At 39.9% G+C, this 27,572-nt stretch overlaps 2 protein-coding genes across 7 annotated transcripts in view; one reads left to right on the top strand and one right to left on the bottom strand.

Moving 5' to 3' along the window:
- The window catches only part of CLCC1 (chloride channel CLIC like 1), a 34,771-nt gene extending 12,267 nt beyond the window's left edge, over window positions 1-22,504 (top strand). For 2 of the 4 annotated variants that reach the window (XM_010372905.2, XM_010372910.2), the window contains exons 4-12: window positions 1,864-1,971; window positions 5,480-5,701; window positions 5,920-6,060; window positions 8,664-8,757; window positions 10,016-10,113; window positions 10,379-10,525; window positions 12,674-13,015; window positions 19,726-20,043; window positions 21,865-22,504. In XM_010372905.2, the coding sequence (XP_010371207.1) occupies window positions 1,864-1,971; window positions 5,480-5,701; window positions 5,920-6,060; window positions 8,664-8,757; window positions 10,016-10,113; window positions 10,379-10,525; window positions 12,674-13,015; window positions 19,726-19,998 (1,425 nt within the window). In that variant the 3' untranslated portion in view covers window positions 19,999-20,043; window positions 21,865-22,504. Of the gene's footprint in view, window positions 1-1,863; window positions 1,972-5,479; window positions 5,702-5,919; window positions 6,061-8,663; window positions 8,758-10,015; window positions 10,114-10,378; window positions 10,526-12,673; window positions 13,016-19,725; window positions 20,049-21,864 lie in introns of all 4 variants that reach the window. The other 2 variants (XR_004058797.1, XM_030936065.1) reach the window with 2 other exon arrangements.
- Window positions 22,505-23,858: 1,354 nt separating this feature from the next.
- Window positions 23,859-27,572, bottom strand: part of GPSM2 (G protein signaling modulator 2) — a 55,691-nt gene continuing 51,977 nt past the window's right edge. For all 3 annotated transcript variants that reach the window (XM_010372876.2, XM_010372893.2, XM_010372884.2), the window contains one exon: window positions 23,859-24,583. In XM_010372876.2, coding sequence (XP_010371178.1) covers window positions 24,344-24,583 — 240 coding nt within the window. In that variant the 3' untranslated portion in view covers window positions 23,859-24,343. The remainder of the gene's footprint in view (window positions 24,584-27,572) is intronic.

Below are 27,572 nucleotides of genomic sequence, written 5' to 3'. Positions count from 1 at the left end.
TCATTCATCTTAATTCTCTATCACCTACCACAGTGCTGAGGCATAGTAAACTCTCAAATGTAGCAAATGAAGAAATGTGTCTATTACCAGCTTCTAAGCATAAGAGTTACTCTTAAGGATTATTATAGTTTAGTGTGTAATAGTATTCATTCCTTCATTTATCCAGTCATCTTAAAAAATGTAGCTAAAGAAGAGTTTACACAAAAATAAATAAGTCAAGGGATGTGAATGGAGTCGTTATTTGGTGTGGGAGCCACCCTCAGTTGGCTGTGTAGGCAGGGTGAACTGGTAGCAGTGTGGAGGTAAGGAGGTAAGCCCTGGAATGGAGATGGGGGGTGGGGTGGGGTGGGGAAGAGGGGGTGTTGTCAGTGAGATCAGTGGAGGCTACAGAACTCCAGCAATGCTGAAGGTCTGAAATGAGGCAGTGATGGGTTGAAGATAAGAGGCAGGTATTAAACTTTTATGAGGTAGAATAGGTAAATGTTGGTGGCGTAGGGAAGGGGGGCGGTGTTAAGGGATAGGGAATTGCTAAAGAGTGAATGAGTTCCAGCTTGAGAGACTGGGAGAGTTTGTTCATTGAGATCCATGTAGAGCCCAATAAGGTCTATACCCACTTGCTTGTGATTCTTACTAAATGCGAATATTGTCTCACCTGAGTGCTTGAGAAAATGCGCTTGTATAAAATTTGCTTCACTCCCATGATTTGAGGAAGCCACAAGAAAAAGAAAAGGAAAAAAAATTGCTTCACTTTGTGTATTATTACTGTATAGTGAGCTACACAAAAGTTTGGTTGCACAGCAAAAATGCAGAAATACCTTTTCACAGAATTTTTTTATTCCATTGTTTATGACTGGTTTAAACGTTGTAAGAAACATGATTGGTAAAATGGAGTCTCGAATCCTTTCTTTTTTTTTTTTCCTAAGTTGTTTCTTTAAGGTTTAGAAAATAAACCGGTTTTACAAACCTTGCCTGAGAGCAAAGGAAACTGCTGCGTCCTTCTGTGTCCTCCTCTGCTCTGTGTGCTTCTTATTTTAAGTCGGTGTGCTGCTCAGTTATTGTCGTGTTTATCCACTGGCGTGCATTTCAGTGCTGAACTCGTGGTCCACACTCGGTTAAAAAATACAAGTTGATGATCACAAAGTTATTTTAATGTTTGAAAAATATGCACTACCCTCAGCGACTTGCCTCCTGGGTTGGTGGTGGCAGAGCTAAGTTTGTAGGAAGTCTCCTCCGGTGTAGAATTGTGTGCTGAAGATCTGCCATGTGGATGGTACCCTGGAGAAGCTGCCGTTCCTGCCTTCCTGAGCATTCCATACAGCATGGGATGATTAATTGCTGATGAAATCATGAATGAAAGGCCAAAAGCCATATGCACAGTGAAGAAATATTCTGTTGTGTCTTTCATTTCATCTTCTGGCTTCATCTTGTCTCTGTTTCTCTGTCCCTTTGTCTCTGTGTATTTATTCTGCTCTTCCCTCCTGCCCTTCCTTCCTTCTTTCGCTTGTTAAATTGTTGCTCTGGAATTAGAAAGAGGCAGATTGGTCCAGATGCTCTGCTTGTGGATCTCTGCCTCCTGGACTCATGATCTTTAGCTTTAAAGTTGTTGAAAGTCAGCAGAAAAACTGCCAGGTTAGGGCTAAGTACTGGATCTGGGCTCCTTGTTTGTTGCCTACTTGCCCTTTGCAAAGAGAACATGGGGAGGCAGGCCAGCTCTGCACTGTAATGTATTATAGCTGATAAAATGCAAGCTTGATCAAAACAACTAGCTCCTTACCTTGATTTCAATGGCAGCACTAGGCTAGAAACTTAACCCTTACATTATGCTTTGACTCTAACTAATGTTGAATGATTTTATGGTTACAGATTGATGAGTGCGAAAAGAAAAAGAGGGAAGACTATGAAAGTCAAAGCAATCCTGTTTTTAGGAGATACTTAAATAAGATTTTAATTGAAGCTGGAAAGCTTGGACTTGTGAGTATTTGATGGTGTGATACTAATCAGAATAGTGGATATTTTTATTCATTAATTTCAAATAATACAAAGAAGTGAAAGCATCATGATGCTTTTTAACAGAGACCACCTGACTGACTCTTTAACCAGAAGCTATTCATACAGGATTAAAGGCACTCCTGTACTCCTTTGCAGTGGTCTGGTGGAAGATGAGCAGTGCAGACCGCTCTTTCTCCTTTAGTTTGTATGGATTTACTTACTCAGCTCTGTGCTCTGCTTCACCAGTTAATGGAGGTGAGGAGGTGGGGTGATAATTCTGTCCTGACCCTACTCCTTGTTTTCTCTCAGTATATGCTGAGAAAAAGAAAAATGTATTTTATGTAGTTTTTCTCCTTGTTGCTTACTGTGGTGAGTGCTGCTTTATAGACATATTGTTTATAATTATTGTTAAAATTTCCTTTTTTTTTTTGAGACAGAGTCTCGCTCTGTTGTCCAGGCTGGAGTGCTGTGGTGCAATCTTGGCTCACTGCAACCTCTGCCTCCCAGGTTCAAACAATTCTCCCTGACTCAGCCTCCTGACTAGCTGGATTACAGGCACCTGCCACCATGCCTGGCTAATTTTTGTATTTTTAGTAGAGATGAGGTTTTGCCATGTTGGCCAGGCTGGTCTTGAACTCTTGACCTCAGGTGATCCGCTTGCCTTGACCTCCCAAAGTGCTGGGATTATAGATGTGAGCCACTGCACCCAGCCAAAATTTCTATTTTTAAGAAGTCACTGTTTTCACTTTGGGAAGTGAAAACTTCCCAGACTTAATGCATTAATTTAGTTTTAATTCACTTACCAAAGTGAAAACATCAAGAAAACGTGTAATTTAGTAACTTATAACATTTAGAAAGCTCATTTAAAAGCCCATAGACTTTTTTTTCCCTATTGTGTATGCCACCAGAATTGATTTAGAGAGTCAGAGACCAGCCTTTGGTCTTGATCTGGCCGTTAGCCCTACCTACCAGAAGTGGTCACAGGCAGAGCCCCGAAAATGAAAGGCCCTTGCATCAGCACAGTGTAGGCTGGCAAAACTTGCCATATGCTCCATCTTCCTGGTACAGTAAGAAGTGACCAAAAGAAAAGGGAGTGTTGGATGAATAACAATGCTGCCTTATTCTGGAATTGTAGAAGCCGATGCTTTCTCAAATGTATACTCTGTAATTTGAGTCTTAAACAGCTGTGTACAGGGTGGAACAGAACCTGGATAAGGAAACAGATGGAAACAAAAATACCTAAGATGGAAATGCTTGAAAATACTTAGTTTCTGATTTTTTTTTTTTTTTTTTTTGAGACGGAGTCTTGCTCTGTTGCCCAGGCTGGAGTGCAGTGCCACAATCTTGGCTCACTGCAAGCTCCACCTCCTGGGTTTCATGCCGTTCTCCTGCCTCAGCCTCCTGAGTAGCTAGGATTACAAGAGCCCGCCACCACGCCTGGCTAATTTTTTGTATTTTTTTTAGTAGAGAGGGGGTTTCACCTTGTTAGCCAGGATGGTCTCCATCTCCTGACCTCGTGATCCGCCTGCCTCGGCCTTCCAAAGTGCTGGGATTACAGGCATGAGCCACTGCGCCTGGCCTAGTTTCTGATTTTTAAAACATGTTAATATTAATGATGGCTTTTAAAAATGCTTACTGATGATTTGTGATAATATGTGGCATTTGTTTTTTTCTTTTCTTTTCGTATTTACTTTTTTATATATGTATTTTTTGAGATGGAGTCTCACTCTGTCACCCAGGCTGGAGTGCAGTGGTGTGATCTCGGCTCACTGCAACCTCTGCCTCCTGGGTTCAAGCTATTTTCCAGCCTCAGCCTCCCGAGTAGCTGGGATTACAGGCGCATGCCACCACGTCTGGCTAATATTTTTGTATTTGTACTAGAGACAGTATTTGACCACGTCGGCCAGGCTGGTCTCAAACTCCTGACCTCAAGTGATCCGCATGCCTTGGCCTCCCAAAATGCTGGGATTACAGGCATGAGCCACCATGCCCCGCCGTGTATTTACTGTTTGTAAAAGAAAAAGGAATTTTATTTGTATCAACTTGCTAATTAATGCAAAATTTGTTTACAGTGATTTTGCTAAGCTGAACTCACGCTTACAAAGGTAGTTATAAATATGTATTTGATGGAAACCCATTATTTTGTTGCTGTTTGAAATCCTTATTTTTCTTGTTTGCACTAATACAGATTTTAGGCTATCTGAAAACTGTCAGCAAACGAAAAGTCATGCAGTGAATCATAAAATAAAGATGCACAGTTGATCCTCATTCTTCACAGGTTCCGTATTTATGAATCGACCTCATTAAGTCTGTGTAACCCCAAAGTCAATAATCGAGGTGTTTTGTGGTTACTCTGGGACACTGTGAAGAGTGGCAAAAAATTCGGGTTGCCTGTTGCGTGCATTCCCAGCTGAGATGGAACAAGGCAGCCAAAACTGTTGTCTTGTTTCAGCTCTCGTACTGCAAACAAGTGTTTTTTTTGGGGGCATCTATTTAGTGGTATGTTTTTTCATGCTTTTTTGAGGGGAGAGTGGTGATTATTTTTATTTATTTTGAGACCAATCATTAAACAGCATGATTTCGTTGTTTAAAACAGCCCTCTGATGTAGTGCTGAGCTGAGGTCTAGTGTTTCTAAGTGCAAGAAGGCCATGATGTACTTACAGAGAAAAGGTGTGTATTAGAGAGGCTTCAGTCAAGCGTAAGGTATACGACAGGTGTCCATGTATTCAATGTTAATGAATGAACTATATGTATATTAAATAAGGTGTCTTTAAACAGGAATGTACAGAAACACACATAAAACAAGGTTATGTATTGATCAATTGATAAAATGTTATGACAGAGGTTTGTACGAACCAAACCCTGTATTTATCGTAGGAGTAATGGTTCAGTACTTGCTAATCGGTGTTTGAGGTGACTTTATAGATGATAACTACTATGAATAGCAAGAATCAAGTGTATTTTAGTGAAATTTACAGTATCTTTTTTTCCACAGAGTTCTAGAATTTTTAAATGTTTTTCACCTGTATTATCTTTGGTTTTCATGTTGGCCTGTGAAGATAGGTGGATATTATTATTATTGTTTTTAAGAGACAGGGTCTTACTCTGTCTCCCAGGCTGGAATGCAGTGGTGTGCTTATAGCTTACTGTAGCCTTGAATCCAGGGCACAGACAATCTTCTACCTCAGCCTCCCTAGTAGGCAGGAGCCAGGTGCACACCACTGCACACAGCTAATTGTTAGAATTTTTTGTAGGGATGGGGTCTCGCTTTGTTGCCCAGGCTGGTCTTGAAGTCCTGGCTTCAAGCTGTCCTCCCACCTTGGTCTGTCAAAGCACTAGGATTATAGGTGTGAGCCACCTCGCCCAGGCTATTATACATATGAAATACTGCAAACTAATATTTAGTTCCAAATTGGCTTTTGTCTTAAAATGGTTCACCAAGTAGTAATAAAATTCTCTATTGTTTGTTTTTTGGTAAATTTAATTTAGCCTGATGAAAACAAAGGCGATATGCATTATGATGCCGAGATTATCCTTAAAAGAGAAACGTTGTTAGAAATACAGAAGTTTCTCAGTGGAGAAGACTGGAAACCAGGTGCCTTGGATGATGCACTAAGTGATATTTTAATTAATTTTAAGTTTCATGATTTTGAAACATGGAAGTGGCGATTTGAAGATTCCTTTGGAGTGGATCCATATAATGTGTTAATGGTAAGATGGGATGAGGGCAAGGGCAACGTCATTAAGTTTCCTTTTTAAAATACTTTCCAAACTCCACCATAATTATATTAAGAACCTGTACTAGGTCACTCATGCCTTATTGATGAACAAGCCTCAAAATTGTAGAAATGATTTTGTGCATTTGAGTCCAGTTCTTTTTAGCTGCCCTGAGTGTTTTTGGTGGCTGATTTCTGCTTCTCTGTTTTAAGGTACTTCTTTGTCTGCTCTGCATCGTGGTTTTAGTGGCTACCGAGCTGTGGACATACGTACGCTGGTACACTCAGTTGAGACGTGTTTTAATCATCAGCTTTCTGTTCAGTCTAGGATGGAATTGGATGTATTTATATAAGGTATTACATGAATGAAGGGTTTTACAATTTTAACACATTTATTCACAATGAAAGAAGACTAATCTGTTGAAAGCAATCTTGCTTTGGATATAAGTTGGAGGCAGTGACTAGAGATGGTCCAAGCTGGGGAGGAATCAAATGGACAATTCTTAGCTGACTGTTTTTTGATTCCTTGACCGGTTAGTGGGTAAAAAAGTTCAGTCCTAATTTTCATAACCCAGTTACTGTTAACATTTGGGCATGTAAGTCAGAATAAAGCTCGGTGGGTTGGGCATGGTGGCTAATACCTGTAATCCCAGCACTTTGGGAGGCTGAGGTGGGTAGATCACTTGGTCAGGAGTTCAAGACTAGCCTGGCCAACATGGTGAAAACCCATCCTTACTAAAAATACAAAAATTAGCCGGGCTTGGTGGCGTGTGCCTGTAGTCCCAGCTACTCAGCAGGCTGAGGCAGGAGAATTGCTTGAACCTGGAAGGTTGCAGTGAGCCAAGATTGTGCCACTGCACTCCAGCCTGGGCCACAGAGTGAGGTCCATCTTGAAAAAAGGAAGGAGAAAAAAAAAGAATAAAGCTAGGTGGATACATTTAAAAATTCTCATGTGGGTAATTTAGGGTATGTCATTCTATTCTTTGCTAGAAATGATACCAGAATACTGTCTTTTAAAAATTAGCTTATTTTTTGAGTAAGTGTTATGTTCATGGCAGAGAATGTAGAAAAGACAGATAAAAAGAAATTAATTTTTATTTTTATTTTTTTATTTTTATTTATTTATTTTTTTTGAGACGGAGTCTTGCTCTGTCGCCCGGGCTGGAGTGCAGTGGCCGGATCTCAGCTCACTGCAAGCTCCGCCTCCCGGGTTCACGCCATTCTCCTGCCTCAGCCTCCCGAGTAGCTGGGACTACAGGCGCCCGCCAGGTCGCCCGGCTCGTTTTTTGTATTTTTAGTAGAGACGGGGTTTCACCATGTTAGCCAGGATGGTCTTGATCTCCTGACCTCGTGATCCGCCCGTCTCGGCCTCCCAAAGTGCTGGGATTACAGGCTTGAGCCACCGCGCCCGGCGAAATTAATTTTTAAAATCACCTATGATTTTATCACCTAGAGAAAACCTGTCAGTAGTTTGAGGTATTTCTTCCCAGTTTTTTCTAGATTTTAATTATCTTTCAAAGTTGGGATCATACTGTATATAGAAATTTGAAAGGACCACTACTATTCCCATCAACATAGCATAATCATTGAAAGAAAATTTTAGATCTGTCTAGCAGAGTGAGTCAAGTAGCCAGTGACTTCAATGACTTCATCTGGTTAAAGCATTATGACATTTCTTTAACCTTTTGCTCTGAAGTAGTATAGTATCTAGAACTAATTGTTTACAAATTAAACACAGATTCTATGTGGAAGGAAAGTTTGTTGAGTATTGTCACTTCAATGATTGTATATTGGTCATCGTACTGGAAATTATCCAGTGCAAAATAGGATATCATCAACTGTAAAAGAAAATGAGAAGTAGTCATTTAATTTATATGGCTAGAACTAGTTGTTGTTGTTGTTGTTGTTTTTGAGACCGTCTCACTCTGTCCCCCAGGCTGGAGTGCAGTAGCGAAATCTCGGCTCATTGCAACCTCTGCCTCCTGGTTCAAGCGATTCTCCTACTTCAGCCTCCTGAGTATCTGGGACTACAGGCCATTGCCATCATGCCCGTCTGAACTAATTTTTTTTTTTTTTTTTTTTTTTTGAGACGGAGTCTCGCTCTGCTGCCCAGGCTGGAGTACAGTGGCCGGATCTCGGCTCACTGCAAGCTCCGCCTCCCGGCTTTACGCCATTCTCCTGCCTCAGCCTCCCGAGCAGCTGGGACTACAGGCGCCTGCCACCTCGCCCGGCTAGTTTTTTGTATTTTTTAGTAGAGACGGGGTTTCACCGTGTTCGCCAGGATGGTCTCGATCTCCTGACCTCGTGATCTGCCCGTCTCGGCCTCCCAAAGTGCTGGGATTACAGGCTTGAGCCACCGCGCCCGGCTGAACTAATTTTTAAAAACATTATTTTTAGTAAAGTTTTCCTTTTTCATTATAATTACTTACAGAGAACGCAATTGTAGTTAGTGCTTTATGCTTGCTTGTTGCATTAAGGCTGTACTTTTCCATGAACTGAAAATAGCTACTCTTTACAAATAATGTTTTCCTATAATCCCAGCACTTTGGGAGGCTGAGATGGGCGGATCACTTGAGGTCAGGAGTTCGAGACCAGCCTGGCCAACATGATGAAACCCCGTCTCTACTAAAAACACAAAAATTAGCTGGGCATGGTGGCGGGCACCTTTAATCCCAGCTACTTGGGAAGCTGAGACAGGAGAATCGCTTGAACCTGGGAGGTAGTGGTTGCAGTGAGTAGAGATTGTGCCACTGCACACCAGCCTGGGCCACAGAGCGAGACTCCATCAGGAAAAAAAGAGAAAAAATAGTAATAATATGTATTTTTTTAATTAAAACTTTTATAACAGTCTGGTTTGGATGAATGGTAAAGACACTCTTTGAATGAAGGTCTTTTGGATGTGTAGGCCTAACCTTCATGGTAACGGCCTCTCCTGGTTCCCTTTTGGTTTTGGTCAGCTAGCTTTTGCACAGCATCAGGCTGAAGTCGCCAAGATGGAGCCATTAAACAATGTGTGTGCTGAGAAGATGGACTGGACTGGAAGTATCTGGGGTAAGGTGTTTGTGCACTTGTCCTTATTTTGATAGAAATTCTGAGAATGAGAGAACATAGAACAAAGAGAATGATAAAATAACAGAGGAGGTTTTCCATGACTGAATCTTTAATATCAGAAGAACATGCAAGAAGCATTTGAGGTTTAAAACCAGTGACTTTTTACGCTCATCTAAAGTCACAGGGAAGGAATAGAAGTTGTATATATGTTAGCTCTGATATTATCTGTCTTCCTTCATAAGACTGTGTGAAGATCCTATGCTCGCTTTTGTTCATCTCGTCCTTTGCACAGTGTCTGGCATATTCTCAATAGAAGTTTATTAAACAAGTGAATGAGTGTATATATGAATTAATATCCATCTTAAATTTAATGGCCTTATATTGACTTGTGAAATTTTATGTTGTAGCTTTACTTTTTTTTAACTCTGGGAAAGATTAGTTTTTTAATTCTTTCACATTTTATAAACATTCTCATGAATGTTCACTACCTTTGGTTGTGTATATCTAGCAATGGGGATGGTTTAATAATGTTCTAAGGCATTTTATAAATGCAAGTCCATGACTGATACAGAATTCTGCAGATGGGTTCCAAAATAAATGTTTCTTAAAAAGTTGTGGGAACTAAACCAATTCAGCCTTGCTTCCTGGCTTCAGTGGACAGTGAAATGCAGCCTCTAGCTCGGGCTAGTTTGCCAATGCATATAAGCCTGATTTGGAAAAATTAGAACTAATATTCTACTTTATTTTGTAAACTCCATAAAGAACTGACTTTTTAAATAAAAAATTTACGGAGGTAATTGTGGATTCACGTAGTAAGAAATACTACAGAGAGGGCCGGTGTACCCTTTCCCCATTTTCCTCCAATGGTAACACCTTGCACAGCTTTAATAGTACAATGTCGGAGTCAGGATATTGACTTTGATACAATCCACCAGTCTTATTTTGACTTCCCATTTTACCTGTACTCATTTGTGTTAGTGAAGCATTGCTTTTAAAGTGTTTACCTTTTAGACATTTTTATAAAATACAGTTTTTTATCTGCATGAAACATGTATAATTTGAATGGATTTTTAAAACATGATTTTGGACATAAGATGAAAAATTAAAAAATCAGCATTACAGGGAGTCTACTTAAAACAAGATAATTTAAAACTGATTGGTGGGTGGTCAGGGGGTCAAAACCAAAGTAGTGTCTTGTTTGGGAATGAAATGCAACATTAAAAGAAATGATCAGTGTTTTGTCTGTTTCTCTAAACAGAATGGTTTAGAAGTTCATGGACCTATAAGGATGACCCATGCCAAAAATACTATGAGCTCTTACTAGTCAACCCTATTTGGTTGGTCCCACCAACAAAGGTATCGCATGTATTTTGTAAAAATTACTTAAAGTCAGTCAGAAATCCCTTGTATTTTAAAGAAATTTCGTGTTTGAGTCATTTTGCAAATAAGCCTTTGTCCAACAAAAAATACTACTGCACAGTGATTTTTCACATTAAAAATGGCACAACAGCATTTTAATTCATGTAACATGCTTTCAGCCTCAGTGCACAATGAATTTTGATTCATTCTGTACCTTAGCCCTGTGAGGAGAAAATTAAGTTGCTTTTCTCTCTTGTTTTAGGCACTTGCAGTTACATTCACCACATTTGTAACGGAGCCATTGAAGCACATTGGAAAAGGAACTGGGGAATTCATTAAAGCACTCATGAAGGAAATTCCAGCGCTGCTTCATCTTCCAGTGCTGATAATTATGGCATTAGCCATCCTGGTTAGTATTAATATATTAGCACTGTCGGGCCAGGCGCGGTGGCTCACGCCTGGAATACCAGCACTTTGGGAGACCGAGGCAGGCGGATCACAAGGTCAGGAGATCGAGACCATCCTGGCTAACACGGTGAAACCCCATCTCTATTAAAAAAATACAAAAAATTAGTCGGGCATGGTGGCGGGCGTCTGTAGTTCCAACTACTTGGGAGACTGAGGCAGGAGAATGGCGTGAACCCAGCAGGTGGAGCTTGCAGTGAGTGGAGATCACACCACTGCATTCCAGCCTGGGTGACAGTGCAAGACTCTGTCTCAAAAAAAAAAAAAAAAAAAAAAAAAAAATATATATATATATATATATATATATATATATATATAAAAGCACTGTCAGTATTTAGCAAGATTTATATTAAATCTTAGTGTTAATATATTAATACTGGTTAGTATTAGCACTGTCAATATTTAGCAAGATTTACAGAAAAAAAGGCAATGCTGAACCTTACTGGGCTTCTTTGATGTTGTAAATCAGGCTAAGTCATGCTTAATGAGAAGGTGATTTTTAAGTGATACAGATTTTTTTCCTCCCCTCCGCCCCTCTAAATGATACAGATATATTATACTTACTTGTATATTTTTCTAATCAAGAAAGTAGTTCTCTAGTTTGATTGCGTATGTCGTAGCAGTGATTTAGAATAATAACCTCTTTTTAAATTTGTCCTTTAACTTTGGTGAATTAATACACAGGAAATAGGAAGTTGATTACTGTCTCCTTGAGAAAGGGGGCCTTCTTATTTCTAGTCTGAGTTTTTGCAGCAGTGAGAAGGGAAGAGCATTGAGTTTGACACAGAACCAGAAAGGGATGTGGAAGAACGTGGGTATGCTGAGAAAGAGTTTGGGGATCCAGGAGCAGACATTAAGAAGAAATATTACTCGTCATTCATCCATGGTCTATTCAGTGTTTTTTGTTATCGATTTTTTAGCTATTACCCAAGTAAAGTGGTTGTTGCATAAAACCAAAAACTTAGATGTGCCGAGGGAAATTCTCTTCCCTAAGGATACAAGATTCACTATCTCTATTCACTTTGAAATCGTTTCTTTTTTGGTTTTGTTTTTTGGCTTGTGATTACAGGATTATGTGGTTGGCGGGTATTTTTTTGTTAGGTGACATTAGTTCTATAGCCGTAGTATAGTCTTGGAAACTGAAATTATCAGCAGAGTCTTCACCATCTGTTTTTGTTTCATGTGCTCCCTAAGGAAAGTTATGCTCTTTGACTTTGGCTGCTTCTGTCTTCAAATAGTAGTGTTTGAAAAAGTAGTATAGAAATTTTCAAAGTTTCTGTTCTCAGGACCTCTTTGCAGTCTTAAAAATTGAAGCCCACAAACAGCTCTTACTTAAGGTGATTATATTTATTGATATTTACATATTAGGAGTTAAAACAAATTTAAAACATACGAGTACTGTACACGCAGGCAGGCATCTCCTGAGTCCGAGTGAGGCTGTCACTCTAGTGTCTGGAATGTTCCATTGCACACTCAGGAGGGGGGAGTGAAAAAGACAAATAATAATGTCTTTGTATTATGAAAAGTTTTGATCTCATAGATCCCCTGAAAGTCTCAGGTTTCCCCCCAGGGGTCTCTGAGCCACACTGTCAGGAACTGCTGCCTACTTTTTCCCATGGAATGTGAATCAAAACCTGTTGAATTTTAGCTGTAACTTAAGCCTAGTTTGTATTTGTAAAAAGTAAAGGTACAGGAGATTTTGTTTACATAATGATATACAACTTTAAATATTTTCAGCATTTACCTTGTATGATGGGCATGAATCTAGAAACATGAATAATTATCAGACTAGAAACTTCTAATTTAAATACCTAGGCTTCAGCCTGCCATTGTTATAGTTCAATCAAAATGTGTCTAGCTGATTAAAATGTCTACTGAATACTCAGTGATTTATTAAGTTTTATTGGCCACTTTGGCCTTCTATTAATCTAAAGAAGAGGTCTCTAATGAAAAAAAGTCAAATTAACATGTTTATGTTTATAAATGCCACAAGTAAGTTAAATTACATAATTTTGTTAGCACTCTGAATGAAATAACTTTTTTGTAAGTTAGCCATTAAGTCCTCAGGAAAATGTATTTCTTTTCCTTACAGAGTTTCTGCTATGGTGCTGGCAAATCAGTTCATGTGCTGAGACATATAGGCGGTCCTGAGAGAGAACCTCCCCAGGCACTTTGGCCACGGGATAGAAGACGGCAGGAGGAAATTGATTATAGACCTGATGGTGGGGCAGGTGATGCAGAGTTCTATTATAGGGGCCAGACTGGCCCCATTGAGCAAGGCCCTTATGCTAAAACGTATGAGGGTAGAAGAGAGACTTTGAGAGAGAGAGACGTTGACTTGAGATTTCAGACTGGCAACAAGAGCCCTGAAGTGCTCCGGGCATTTGATGTACCAGACGCAGAGGCACGAGAGCATCCCACGGTGGTACCCGGTGTAAGTCAGCAACTCTTTTATTCTGCTGTCCCTTCATTACTGGTTCTAAATGCTTCTGGAAGAGTTCTGATTGTTTTTACTCTTACCCTTCACCCTTAATTATATCATGAGTGATATAGTCACTCTCTCTCTCCCCTTTCTGGTCAAAAGTTAGTTCAGCTTCCTCAGAAGAAGTAACATTAGATTTATCTTTCATGGAAAATACAATTTAACAGTAGTTTGTTAGAACAGATGGTGATTCATACGAACCTTCATAGGAAGCCAGCATGTGAGCATGACAGAAATTTCTATCTTTGAAGAGATCAGAGAGGAGGCATCACTGAAGGCCCGGAGCTCTAGGGAAGGCGCCATAGGGCCCTAAAGGATTAGCTGGATGGAAGAGTGGGCTGGGGCCAGGGATCAAAAACATTGCTTCCCCAAATCTTCGGTGTCATTGGCTGGCTAGACTATACTTTTTACCTGTAGAATGGTGAGAAGTGTTTCACCATTATCAGTCTTTTAAAGGGACATTTCCATTCCTGTTTGAGGGAAGAATTTGTATGGTCATTTGAAATGTTTAAGTTGCAGCTGTTAAACCTTTGAAATAGTTATGAACATAATAGAATCTGGGAAATTATAGAATCCCTTCTCATAGAGTTCATACAAAAATAAACACATCTGCATGTATCTAGAAAACCTTAAGATGGACCAGGTGCGGTGGCTCACGCCTGTAATCCCAGCACTTTGGGAGGCCAAGGCAGGCGGATCACTTGAGGTCTGCAGTTCAGGACTAGTCTGGCCAACATGGCAAAACCCCATCTCTACCAAAAATACAAAAAAATTAGCCAGGCATTATGTGGTGCGCACCTGTAATCCCAGCTACTTGGGAGGCTGAGGCAGGAGAATTGCTTGATTCCAAGGGGTGGAGGTTGCAGTGAACCAAGATTGTGCCATTGCACTCCAGCCTGGGTGACAGAGTAAGACACCGTCTCAAAAAAAAAAAAAAACCAAACCAAACAAACAAAAAAACAAGACCTTAAGAGGCTCCTTCCAGCTTTTATAGTTAATAATTACCTGTCGTCTATCTCAGAAGTCTCCCAGTGACTTCCTGTCTCACTTAAGGGGAAAGCCAGTTATCACAGTGGCCTAGAAGCCTCCTTGGTCTCCCCTTCCCCCACATCCACTACCTCTCTGGTCACCTCTTCTTCCTCCATGCTCACTCTACTTCAGCCACAAGGGCTCCTGACTGTTCCTTGAACTGACAGCCTTTGTACTTCCTGTTCATTCGCTCTACAGTATTCATTCATATATCATACGGTTACTGTCTTCAGGCCTTTACTCATTTTTATTATTTTTGGAGACAGGGTCTCACTCTGTGGTCAAGGCTGGGATGCAGTGATCATAGCTCATTGCAGCCTCAAAATCCTGGGCTCAAGCAATTCTTTTGCCTCAGCCTTCCTAGTAACTAGGACTAAAGGCATATACCACCATGCCTGGCTAATATTTTTTATTTTTTGTAGAGATGGGGTCTTGCTGTTACCCAGGCTGGTCTCAAACTCCTGGTCTCAAGCAATCTTCTCACCTTGGTCTCCCAAAGTTATGGGATTACAGGTGTGAGCCACCATGCCTAGCCATATCATGCTTTTTTTTTTTTTAAATTATTTTTTATTATACTTTAAGTTCTAGGGTACATGTGCACAATGTGCAGGTTTGTTACATATGTATACGTGTGCCATGTTGGTTTGCTGCACCCATTAACTCATCATTTACATTAGGTATATCTCCTAATGCTATCCCTCCCCACTCTCCCCTCCCCACGACAGGCCCCAGTGTGTGATGTTCCCCTTCCTGTGTACAAGTGGTCTCATGGTTCAGTTCCCACCTATGAGTGAGAACATGCAGTGTTTGGTTTTCTGTTCTTGCAATAGTTGGCTGAGAATGATGGTTCCCAGCTGCATCCATGTCCCTACAAAGGACATGAACTCATCCTTTTTTATGGCTGCATAGTAGTCCATGGTGTATATATGTGCCACATTTTCTTAATCCAGTCTGTCATTGATGGACATTTGAGTTGGTTCCAAGTCTTTGCTATTGTGAATAGTGCCACAATAAACATACGTGTGCATGTGTCTTTATAGCAGCATGACTTATAATCCTTTGGGTATATACCCAGTAATGGGATGGCTGGGTCAAATGGTATTTCTAGTTCTAGATCCTTGAGGAATCGCCACACTGTCTTCCACAATGGTTGAAGTAGTTTACAGTCCCACCAACAATGTAAAAGTGTTCCCATTTCTCCACATCTTCTCCAGCACCTGTTGTTTCCTGCCTTTTTAATGATTGTCATTCTAACTGGTGTGAGATGATATCTCATTGTGGTTTTGATTTGCATTTCTCTGATGGCCAGTGATGATGAGCATTTTTTCATGTGTGTGTTGGTTGCATAAATGTCTTCTTTTGAGAAGTGTCTGTTCATATCCTTTGCCCACTTTTTGATGGGGTTGTTTTTTTCTTCTAAATTTGTTTGAGTTCTTTGTAGGTTCTGTATATTGGCCCTTCTCAGATAAGTAGATTGCAAAATTTTTCTCCCATTCTGTAGGCTGCCTGTTCACTCTGATGGTAGTTTCTTTTGCTGTGCAGAAGCTCTTTAGTTTAATTAGATCCCATTTGTCAATTTTGGCTTTTGTTGCCATTGCTTTTGGTGTTTTAGACATGAAGTCCTTGCCCATGCCTAAGTCCTGAATGGTACTGCCTAGGTTTTCTTCTAGAGTTTTTTATGGCTTTAGGTCTAACATTTAAGTATCTAATCCATCTTGAATTAATTTTTGTATAAGGTGTAAGGAAGGGATCCAGTTTCAGCTTTCTACATGTGGCTAGCCAGTTTTCCCAGTACCATTTATTAAATAGGGAATCCTTTCCCCATTTCTTGTTTTTGTCAGGTTTGTCAAAGATCAGATGGTTGTAGATGTGTGGTATTATTTCTGAGGGCTCTGTTCTGTTCCATTGGTCTGTATCTCTGTTTTGGTACCAGTACCATGCTGTTTTGGTTACTGTAGCCTTGTAGTATAGTTTGAAGTCAGGTAGCATGATGCCTCCAGCTTTGTTCTTTTGGCTTAGGATTGTCTTGGCAATGCGGGCTCTTTTTTGGTTCCACATGAACTTTAAAGTAGTTTTTTTCCAATTCTGTGAAGAAAGTCATTGGTAGCTTAATGGGGTTCGCACTGAATCTGTAAATTCCCTTGGGCAGTATGACCATTTTCACAATATTGATTCTTCCTATCCATGAGCATGGAATGTTCTTCCATTTGTTTGTGTCCTCTTTTATTTCATTGAGCAGTGATTTGTAGTGGTCCTTCACATACCTTGTAAGTTGTATTCCTAGGTATTTTATTCTGTTTGAAGCAATTGTGAATAGGAGTTCACTCATGATTTGGGTGTTATTGGTGTGTAAGAATGCTTGTGATTTTTGCACATTGATTTTGTATCCTGAGACTGCTGAAGTTGCTTATCAGCTTAAGGAGATTTTGGGCTGAGACAATGGGGTTTTCTAAATATACAACCATGTCATCTGCAAACAGGGACAATTTGACTTCCTCTTTTCCTAATTAAATACACTTTCTTTCTTTCTCCTGCCTGATTGCCCCGGCCAGCACTTCCAACACTGTGTTGAATAGGAGTGGTGAGAGAGGGCATCCCTGTCTTGTGCCAGTTTTCAAAGGGAATGCTTCCAGTTTTTGCCCATTCAGTAATGATATTGGCTATGGGTTTGTCATAAATAGCTCATATTATTTTGAAGGGCTGTTGAATTTTATCAAAGGCCTCTTCTGCATCTATTGAGATAATCATGTGGTTTTTGTCTTTGGTTCTGTTTATATGCTGGATTACGTTTATTGATTTGCGTATGTTGAACCAGCCTTGCATCACAGGGATGAAGTCTGCTTGATCATGGTGGATAAGCTTTTTGATGTGCTGCTGGATTCGGTTTGCCAGTATTTTATTGAGGATTTTTGCATTGATGTTCATCAGGGATACTGGTCTAAAATTCTTTTTTTGTTGTGTCTCTGCCAGGCTTTGGTATCAGGATGATGTTGGCCTCATAAAATGAGTTAGGGAGGATTCCCTCTTTTTCTATTGATTGGAATAGTTTCAGAAGGAATGGTACCAGCTCCTCCTTGTACCTCTGGTAGAATTCGGCTGTGAATCTGTCTGGTCCTAGAATTTTTTTGGTTGGTAGGCTATTGTTGCCTCAATTTCAGAGCCCATTATTGGTCTATTCAGGGATTCATCTTCTTCCTGGTTTAGTCTTGGGAGAGTGTATGTGTCCAGGAATTTATCCATTTCTTCTAGGTTTTCTAATTTATTTGCATAGAGGTGTTTATAGTATTCTCTGATGGTAGTTTGTATTTCTGTGGGGTCGGTGGTGATATCCCCTTTATCATTTTTTATTGCATCTATTTGATTCTTCTCTCTTCTTTATTAGTCTTGCTAGCAGTCTATCAATTTTGTTGATCTTTTCAAAAAACCAGCTCCTGGATTCATTGATTTTTTTGAAAGGTTTTTTTGTATCTCTATCTCCTTCAGTTCTGCTCTGATCTTAGTTATTTCTTGCCTTCTGCTAGCTTTTGAATGTGTTTGCTCTTGCTTCTCTAGTTCTTTTAATTGTGATGTTAGGGTGTCAGTATTAGATTTTTCCTGCTTTCTCTAGTGGGCATTTAGTGCTATAAATTTCCCTCTACACACTGCTTTAAATGTGTCCCAGAGATTCTGGTATGTTGTATCTTTGTTCTCATTGGTTTCAAAGAACATCTTTATTTTTGCCTTCATTTCGTTATGTACCCAGTAGTCATTCAGGAGCAGGTTGTTCAGTTTCCATGTAGTTGAGCGGTTTTGAGTGAGTTTCTTAATGCTGAGTTCTAGTTTGATTGCACTGTGGTCTGAGAGACAGTTTGTTATAATTTCTGTTCTTGCACATTTGCTGAGGAGTGCTTTTCTTCCAACTATGTGGCCAATTTTGGAATAAGTGTGATGTGGTGCTGAGAAGAATGTATATTCTGTTGATTTGGGGTGGAGAGTTCTGTAGATGTCTATTAGGTCCGCTTGGTGCAGAGATGAGTTCAATTCCTGGATATCCTTGTTAACTTTCTGTCTTGTTGATCTGTCTAATGTTGACAGTGGCGTGTTAAAGTCTCCCATTATTATTATGTGGGAGTCTAAGTCTCTTTGTAAGTCTCTAAGGACTTGCTTTATGAATCTGGGTGCTCTTGTATTGGGTGCATATATATTTAGGATAGTTAGCTCTCCTTGTTGAATTGATCCCTTTACCATTATGTAATGGCCTTCTTTGTCTCTTCTCATCTTTGTTGGTTTAAAGTTTGTTTTATCAGAGACTAGGATTGCAACTCCTGCCTTTTTTTGTTTTCCATTTGCTTGGTAGATCTTCCTCCATCCCTTTATTTTGAGCCTATGTGTGCCTCTGCACGTAAGATGGGTCTCCTGAATACAGCACACTGATGGGTCCTGACTCTTTATCCAGTTTGCCAGTCTGTGTCTTTTAACTGGAGCATTTAGCCCATTTACATTTAAGGTTAATATTGTTATGTGTGAACTTGATCCTGTCATTATGATGTTAGCTGGTTATTTTGCTTGTTAGTTGATGCAGTTTCTTCCTAGCATCGATGGTCTTTACATTTTGGCATGTTTTTGCAGTGGCTGGTACTGTTTGTTCCTTTCCATGTTTAGTGCTTCCTTCAGGAGCTCTTGTAGAGCAGGCCTGGTGGTGATGAAATCTCTCAGCATTTGCTTGTCTGTGAAGGATTTTATTTCTCCTTCACTTACGAAACTTTTAAGTTTGGCTGGATGCCATATCACGTTTTCAGACCACCCTGATTTAAACTATAATTTGACCCTACCAGCCCACCCCACATTCAGCAGTCATCTCTTCTCTGCTTTTTTTACATAGCCTCTTTAATTCAACATATATATCATACTTTTATGATTTTCTTCTAACCTAAATATAAGTTCCAGTGAGAACAGTTTTATGTATTTTGTTCCTGCTGTATCCCTAACACCTAGAACTTAACATATGCTCAATAAATATTTGTCAAATGAATTATTCTCACCAGGCAAGAGAAGTTAACAATACTGATGACCAATTCTCTTGACCCCTTCTAAGCTGGGCCACTAGACCACCCAGTATGTCCTAAGTGTTCCCACTCCTCCGTGGGAGTACAGTGGATTTTGGTGAGGTATAATAAATAACATTTACATAATTATAACTTAGCACTGGACCCTGGATTTGAAAGAGTTTGGAGCTTGCTACAACAGATTAGGGTGGGAACTTTTTTTTTTTTTTTTTTTTTTTTTTTTTTTTTTTTGAGGCGGAGTCTCGCTCTGTCGCCCGGACTGGAGTGCAGTGGCCAGATCTCAGCTCACTGCAAGCTCCGCCTCCCGAGTTTACGCCATTCTCCTGCCTCAGCCTCCCGAGTAGCTGGGACTACAGGCGCCCGCCACCTCGCCCGGCTAGTTTTTGTATTTTTAGTAGAGACGGGGTTTCACCGTGTTAGCCAGGATGGTCTCGATCTCCTGACCTCGTGATCCGCCCGTCTCGGCCTCCCAAAGTGCTGGGATTACAGGCTTGAGCCACCGCGCCCGGCCGGAACTTTTTAGATATGTTTGATTACTGAGACTTCACATTACATTAAACAGTTAAAATGTAATTTTGTACTTTATAGCAGAAATCACCTGTTTTGGATACGAAGCCCAAGGAGATAGGTGGAATCCTGGGGGAAGGCACACTGAAAGAAAGCAGTACTGAAAGCAGCCAGTCTGCCAAGCCTGTCTCTGGCCAAGACACATCAGGGAATACAGAAGGTTCACCTGCAGCGGAAAAGGCCCAGCTCAAGTCTGAAGCTGTGGGCAGCCCAGACCAAGGCAACACATACAGCCCCACAAGTGGTGTGGCTGGACCACGTGGGCAGGATCCGGTCAGCAGTCCCTGTGGCTAGAGGAACACCAGCACAAACGACAGCCTCAAGTCTCCTTCGAGCTCTGTAAAGTATACTCTTCACTCTCTTTCTCTTCTCTGCAAGTATTCTGATTACTACAAAGGTGCCAACTTCAACATTCACACTTTTACTGACAATTAGAATTAACAAACACGTGTATGTATGTAAAAGCTTTTAATTTCATCTTCTCTTTGATATTTACATCCCATAAAGTAGGAAGTGTTTAAGATGAACAGATGGCAGGCATCACTGATTCTGGATAGTTAAGGAGACCAGTTTGAATTGGGGACATTGAAAAAGAAATTTTATTGTTATAGGCACTTAGAGGAACCCACTAACCAACTTACGTTGCCTAGTGGAATCCACTAGAGTTAAGGCCACCCACTTGGTGCCTCCAGCATCTTCATGCAGCCATGGAGTGTCGTTACCAGGATCAGTCTGACTGACACCTCAGCTCGTCTCTATGTAGCCTGCCCACAGGTCGTTGTGGCTTTGTAGTTTCATCTTTTCTGCAGCTGTTACTACGTCTGCATCCTTATTGTCACTTTTACTTTATGTTTACTTAGAGAAAACTGAAGACTGCCAGGGCAATTTAGATAACATTGGTAATCTGTTTTACAGAGTCAGTCGACTGAAAATGACATTATTCTTTTCCCCCACCAAATGAAGTACATGGGCTTTTTATAAGACGTATTTTTCATGTTACTCAGAATCCTAGCATATTACCATATCTTAATTTATATTATAGCAGATCTTATTGTCTTGTCCATAGGAAGTTTGCATTTTTAGAAATCTGTACACAGAGAATACCATGATGAGGAAGAAAAGTTGGGTGTCTTCCTTAACTGCAGACAAGACATCAGTCAGCACTTTACATTAGTCTTTCTGATTATCAAAAGCATTCCTCATTTTAAACTTTTTAAAAAGCAATGCATAAATTTTGTACCTGTCCTTAGCAGATTTCACAGACATCAGGTGTCCTTTGTTTTAACCATATTCACACTACAAGATTTCACAGACATCAGGTGTCCTTTGTTTTAACCATATTCACACTACAAGTTATGTTCAACTGCTTACTAAAAATGATACCAGTCAGGAATAAAGTCTTTAAATTTTCATGCAGATATTTGTATCCCAAGCAGTTGCTTTTTGATTTTAATATGAAATGCAAAATACACATTTTTGGATCCAGGAAGTGTTACTTATGTGCCTGTAACAATTTAATTTTAGGCCAGGCGCAGTGGCTTATGCTTACAATCCCAGCATTTTGGGAGGTCGAGGGAGGATGATGGCTTAAGCTCAGGAGTTCAAGGCTATGTACTAAAAATAAAACTAGCCAGGCATGGTGGTACACACCTGTAGTCCCAGCACTTGGAGGGCTGAGAGAAGAAGATCGCGAGGTGGCAGTGAGTTATGATCTAGCCACTGTACTCCAGCCTGGGTGACAGGGCAAGACCTTGTCTCAAAAAAAATCATACATGTTAATATATTCTAGTTTAATATTGCAAACATCTTTAGTATTTCATCAGAAGGGTTATTTTTTCTAAGAAGTGCAAAAGGATTTTAAGATTTTTAACACAGAGGGCATGTAACAAATGAATCCTGACAGACACCTGCAGTTTAGAATAAATTTGTGAACATCCATGCGTATAAAGTAGTCCTCTGGGGACAAGACGTGTTCACACTGACCCCACGGTGAGAGCTGTCTTTTGAACTGTGATCCGACTCTGAAAAGTAGTGAATGCCCCAGGTGATAGACTGTAACTGTGAGTGGAATTAAAGCTGCTTGCATGCCTTTTAATCCAAAAACAAATTCTTTTTAAAAAAATCTTAAATAAACTTTCCCTTTGTATTCTTTCATTACAGATATCCATTTGGGGATGGAATCTACTTTGACAGCTAGCAAGGCAACGTGCAACTGCTGTTGAATGATGACAGCAATCCAGGAAAGACTTAAATATGAAAGCAAATTGAACACATCAGGGCCAGTTTATTATCAGAAAAGAGATAAGGCTTATTGATGAGCCAATATGTCATTAAAATTAAGGTTTATAGTGTGAAGCTTTTTTAAAGTTTAATTTTACTTTGAGAGTTTTGCTCTGTCGCCCAGGCTGGAGTGCGGTGGCGCAATCTTGGGTCACTGCAACCTCCACCTCCTGGGTTCAAGCGAGCGATTCTCCTGCCTCAGCCTCCCAAGTAGCTGGGATTACAGGTGTGCATCACCACACCCGGCTAATTTTTGTATTTTTAGTAGAGACGGAGTTTCGTCAGGCTGGTCTTGAACTCCTGACCTCAAGTGATCTGCCCTTGTCGGCCTCCCACAGTGTTGGGATTACAGGTGTGAGCCATCGTGCCCAGCCTATATAGTGTGAAGCTTTTAGGAAAATCAGAACAGGGTAGATAGACAGCTATTAAAAACAATGTTTAAACGGAATAATGTTGAATGTTTACAGGCTGTAAGAACTAGTGTATACACAAAATAAACTTTTTACATTGTGGTTTGGTATACTGTGTTACTGAATTTTCTTATAAGAACCCCACGAAACTTACCTTTTTTAAATGCTATCCAGGTCATCACACCTTATAGTATACGTGAAACATAATGTAATCCAGGTTTTAATTTAGTACCTTTTTTTTTGGCTGAGCACTTAAATTCCAGATTATGACTCCTCTCTCTTTAAAAAACATTGGCCATTTAGATAAATAGTTCTAGTTGCCCATCCAAATCACCTGAATGACTTTTTGAAAGAATAAGGGTCCACATCCCCAGATCCTTTCCCAGCTGTGCACAGTCAGAAGCAAGGAGTGTGGAACAAGTTGGCAGCTTGTTCCAAGCATGGGCTTTTGCAGTCTGTGATGCAGTGTTACTCCGGGCCCTGGTCTGTCCCATACTTGTCTTTTGCTACAGTTACTTTGTTATCCCCTTGTAAACTGCCTTCAGTATCTGGGATAAGGAAGACAAGGCTTAATGACAACTAATGTTCTAGCTGACATCTTTCATACTTAATTTTTGTGAGTTTTCATGTTTTCTATTTACGTGTCCTAGGTTCTTGACCTAACCACATGGTGTTTTTTGCTTTTTTTTATATTGGAACTTAGAAAAATTTGTTTTATAGCAGTATTATGGAACAGAAGAGACCATTTTAAATATATATATTTTTAAACAAATAGCCCAAAACACATAAAAGATACTTGTTTTCCAGAGACAGGGTCTTGCTCTGTCACCCAGGCTGGAGTGCAGTGGTAAGATCAAAGCTCAGTGCAGCCTCCACCTCCTGGGCTCAAGTGGTCCTCCTGCCTCAGCCTCTTAAGTAGTTGGGACTACAGGTGTCTGCCAGCATGCTTGCTAGCTTTTTTCTTTTTTTTTTTTTTTTTGAGACAGAGTCTTGCTTTTTCACCCAGGCTGGACTCCAGTGGCAGGTCTCGGCTCACTGCAGTCTTGGCCTCCCAGGGGTTCAAGCGATTCTCCTGCCTCAGCCTCCCAAGCAGCTGAAACTACAGGTGCATGCCACCATGCCTAGCTAATTTTTGTATTTTTAGTAGACATGGGGTTTTGCCATGTTGGCCACGATGGTCTCAAACTCCTGACCTCAAGTGATCCACCCACGTAGGCCTCCCAAAGTGCTGGGATTACAGGCATGAGCCACCGTGCCTGGCTGCTGATTTATTTTTTGTAGACATGGGGGGGGGGGTCTTACTATATTGCCCAGGTTGGTCTTGAACTCCTAGCCTCAAGCGATCCTCCTGCCTCAGCCTCCCAAAGTGCTGGGATTACAGGCATGAGCCACCATGCCCAGCCCAAGAAATAGAGTTTCTGTTATACTGACTTTGGCCTAAAAAATATTGAAAATAGATTTTCATGGAGAAAAAGAAAAACTAGATTTTTAATAAGACTATTTTATATGCTTTTTTACATTGATCAAGTACATTATTTTTACTTAACAGCATTGTTTCCCACTACATCCATGGTTATGTGTAAAAAAAAAATGCCATTGTCAAGATTTTAAAAAATTATTTCCATAAGAGGATTAAATTCTAATCTATGATTCACTTAACTTCCTACTTTACAAACACTAGGTAAAGTAACCTAACAAGCTGCTAAAGAACACATCCCAAGTAATCACAGATGATGAAGCACCTTTACAGGACACCTCCACCCTCAAACACGTGCGTGTCCAGAGAAGTATTAATGCCTTAATAGACTACTGAAGGTTAACTATTTACATTATTCTAAAAATATTTTAAGCTGTATTACAGTGCTATACATTCTCCTTTTAAGGAAAAAATCAATAGATTGTTTCCTTACCGTGTTCTGAAAGGAAAAAAAAAAATACATCCATAGTAACTAGTGGTCTGCTGATTTTTTCCCTGAATTTTTAAACTCCAACAAAGCATTACTTTGCAAAAAGTCCTTTAGCCCAAAGTCAGTGTCTCTGTTTTGATCTCTTTGTAAAAGAACTCTCTGTTCATCCATTCTCTTTGCCTGGGACCGTAAAATAAGGCTGAAAAAGTCTTCATCTGGTACTGTCGGACCCTTTGTGGTAGCAGGTGGTGGAGCACATCTTTGATCATCTAATCTGGATCCCTAAAAGTGTATGAGAAAGAGATTAAAAGACATCCTGTGGGAAAGAAAGCACCAAGCTATGTTATATCTCTGTCAGTCATGACAAGAAAACACAGTTGTAAACTTATTTGGGGCTTCTCAGAAATTAATCTTTGTTTTTACATTGTTTTCTTTAGTTCCCAGCCTGATTTCTGAAATAAATTAATCTTTAAACCTGAAACAAAACAAACAAACAAAAAACCTGAAACTGCATAAAATTTTTCCTTTAAAATGACTTATATAGGTATAGCTGCTTCATGGGTTTAGTAAGTACATTATATTAAGTCATACTGTTTTAATTACAATTGGTCACAAAAAATCTGAGATAAAACACAAGGTCAACTGTATCTAAGTATGACAGTTCAAGGTTATAATCTAACAGCCATCAACAGTGGAACTTAACAAATCTTTAGAAATAGGTACAAACCCCATGAGGAACTACCTTAAAAAAATCGCGTCTTAGGTTAGGTGACAGCAAACTGTAACCCAATGCCTGCTTCTGTAGATGAAGTCATTTTCATTTTCCCATCAATACATTTGTGTATATACTGTCTGTATGGCTGCTTCCCTACTAAATGGCAGAGTTGGGCAGTTGCAACAGAGACCATATAGGCTGCAAAGCCTAAAATATTTTCTGTCTGGCCCTTAACAGAAAAAGTTTGCCTGCCTCTATCTTAGGCAATTAAATCTGTTCATAAATAGCCTAGACTGAATTTTTTTTTTTGAGACATAGTCTCGCTTTGTCATCTAGGCAGGAGTATGGTGGTGTGATCCTGGCTCACTGCAACCTCCATCTTTCAGGTTCAAGTGATTCTCCTGCCTCAGCCTCCCAGTAGCTGGGACTACAGGCATGTGTCACCACACCCGGCTAATTTTTTTATTTTTAGTAGAGACGAGGGTTTCACCATGTTGGCCAGGCTGGTCGTCTCGAACTCTTGACCTCAAGTGATCTGCCCGCCTTGGCCTCCCAAAATGCTGGGATTACAGGCATGAGCCACCATACCTGGTCTCTGAATTTTTCTTTCAAGTTTGAGTATTATGATTCTTGTTAGACATGCTACTTGTCAAATAAAAAATACATATACTTACAAGTATACACCACAGTTTCTGGCATTGTAGCTCAAGAATAAGAATAGAAGTGTGATAGCTGATATTTGAATACCCACTACATTGTTAGGGACTGTGATAAGCACATAGATCCCTGAACATTTAATCCCACAACCCTCAGAGGATGCAGTTATTTACTGCCCTCCTAAGTCGGTGCCGCCTCCACACATACCTGGCTCACTCATTTCTCCTGTCATAAATTGATAATTTCAGTGTCCTCCAATGAACCCAACACTTGGCACTTCAGTTCCTAGACTTCCTCTGATTGAGTGTTCTCATCCTTCACTTTGGCATTAGCCATTTGGCTCCCGTGATCATATTCTAGCCTCTTGTTATCTCTATAGAAATGCCTCTTCCAGTTCTTTGCCCATTTTTGAATCAGGTTGGTTTTTGTTGAGTTTTAGGAGTTCTCTATATATTCTGGATATTAATCCTTTATTAGATATGTGATTTCCAAGTATTTTATATTGAGTTGCCTTTTTACTGTTGATAATGTCCTTTGATGCACAAGTTTTTAATTTTTAAGTCCATTTTGTCTATTTTGTTGTTGTTGTTCCCTGCTTGTTTGCTTTTATAACCAAGAAATCACTGCCAAACCCAATGCCATGACGCTTTCCTTTTTTTTCCCTTTAGCGACAGGGTCTCACTCTGTGGCCTAAGCTAGAGCACAGTGACGTGATCATGGCTCACTGCAGCCTTGAACTCCTAGGCTCAAGTGATCTTCCCACCTCAGCCTCCTGCGTAGCTGGGACTACAGGTGTGTGCCATTAAAAAAATTTTTTTATAGAGATGGGGTCTCACTATGCTGCCCAGTCTGGTCTTGAACTCTTGGGCTCAAGCAGTCCTCTCATCTTGGCCTCCCAAAGTGCTGGGATTACAGGTGTGAGCCACCACATGCTCCTCTTGAGTTTTATAGTTTTAGTTCTGATGCTTAGGTCTTTGATCCACTTTGAGTTTTGTATATGGTATTAGGTAAGGGTCCAACTTCATTCTTTTTGTATGTGGCTATCTAGTTTACCCAGAACCATTTGTTGATAAAACCATCCTTTCCCCCATGGAATGGTCTTGGCATCCCTGTTGTGTATCATTTGACCACACATGCAAGGGTTTATTTCTGGGATCTGTATTCTGTTCCTTTGGTCTATATGTCTGTCTTTATGCCAGTACTGCACTGTTTTGATTAGTGTAGGTTTGTAATCACCTGAAATAAAAAAATGTGAGTCCTAAAGCTTTACTCTTAAGATTGTTTTGGATATTTGGGAGTCCCTTGAGGTTCTATATGAATTTTATGAATTTGAGGCTATATTTTCTATTTCTGTAGGGGGAAAAAGCCATTTGGATTTTTACAGGGATTGCATTGAATTTGTAGGTCACTTTGGATAGTATTGAAATTTTAACATTAAGTCTTCTAATCCATGAACATGGGATATTGTTCCATTTGTTTTCTTTCATCTCTTTCAGCAATGTTTTGTGGTTTTCATTATACAAGTCTTTTGCCTCAATGATTAATTCCTAAGTATTTTATTTTTTTGATGCTATTTTAAATGGAATTTTATATTTCTTTTCCAGTTATTCATTGTTAGTGTGTAAACACACAACTGATTTTTGTGTTGATTTTGTATCATGCTATTTTGCTGAACTTGTTGATTACCTCTGTCAATTTTATTGATACTTTGTCCTTTTCTATGTGAATGCCTTTTTTTCTTTTTTGCCTAATTGCTTGAATTTCTAGTACCTCATTGAATAAAAGTGGCAAAATCCTGCATTCTGATCTTGTTCCTGATCTTGGAGGAAAGCTTTCAGTCTGTTACCATTGAGTATGATGTCAGTGGTGCATGTTTCATATATGGCTTTTATTATGTTC

Source organism: Rhinopithecus roxellana, chromosome 8 (assembly GCF_007565055.1).
Source record: "Rhinopithecus roxellana isolate Shanxi Qingling chromosome 8, ASM756505v1, whole genome shotgun sequence".
NCBI lineage: Eukaryota > Metazoa > Chordata > Mammalia > Primates > Cercopithecidae > Rhinopithecus > Rhinopithecus roxellana.
The sequence above is the reverse complement of the archived record's forward strand: the minus strand, read 5'-3'. Positions and strand labels throughout refer to the sequence as shown.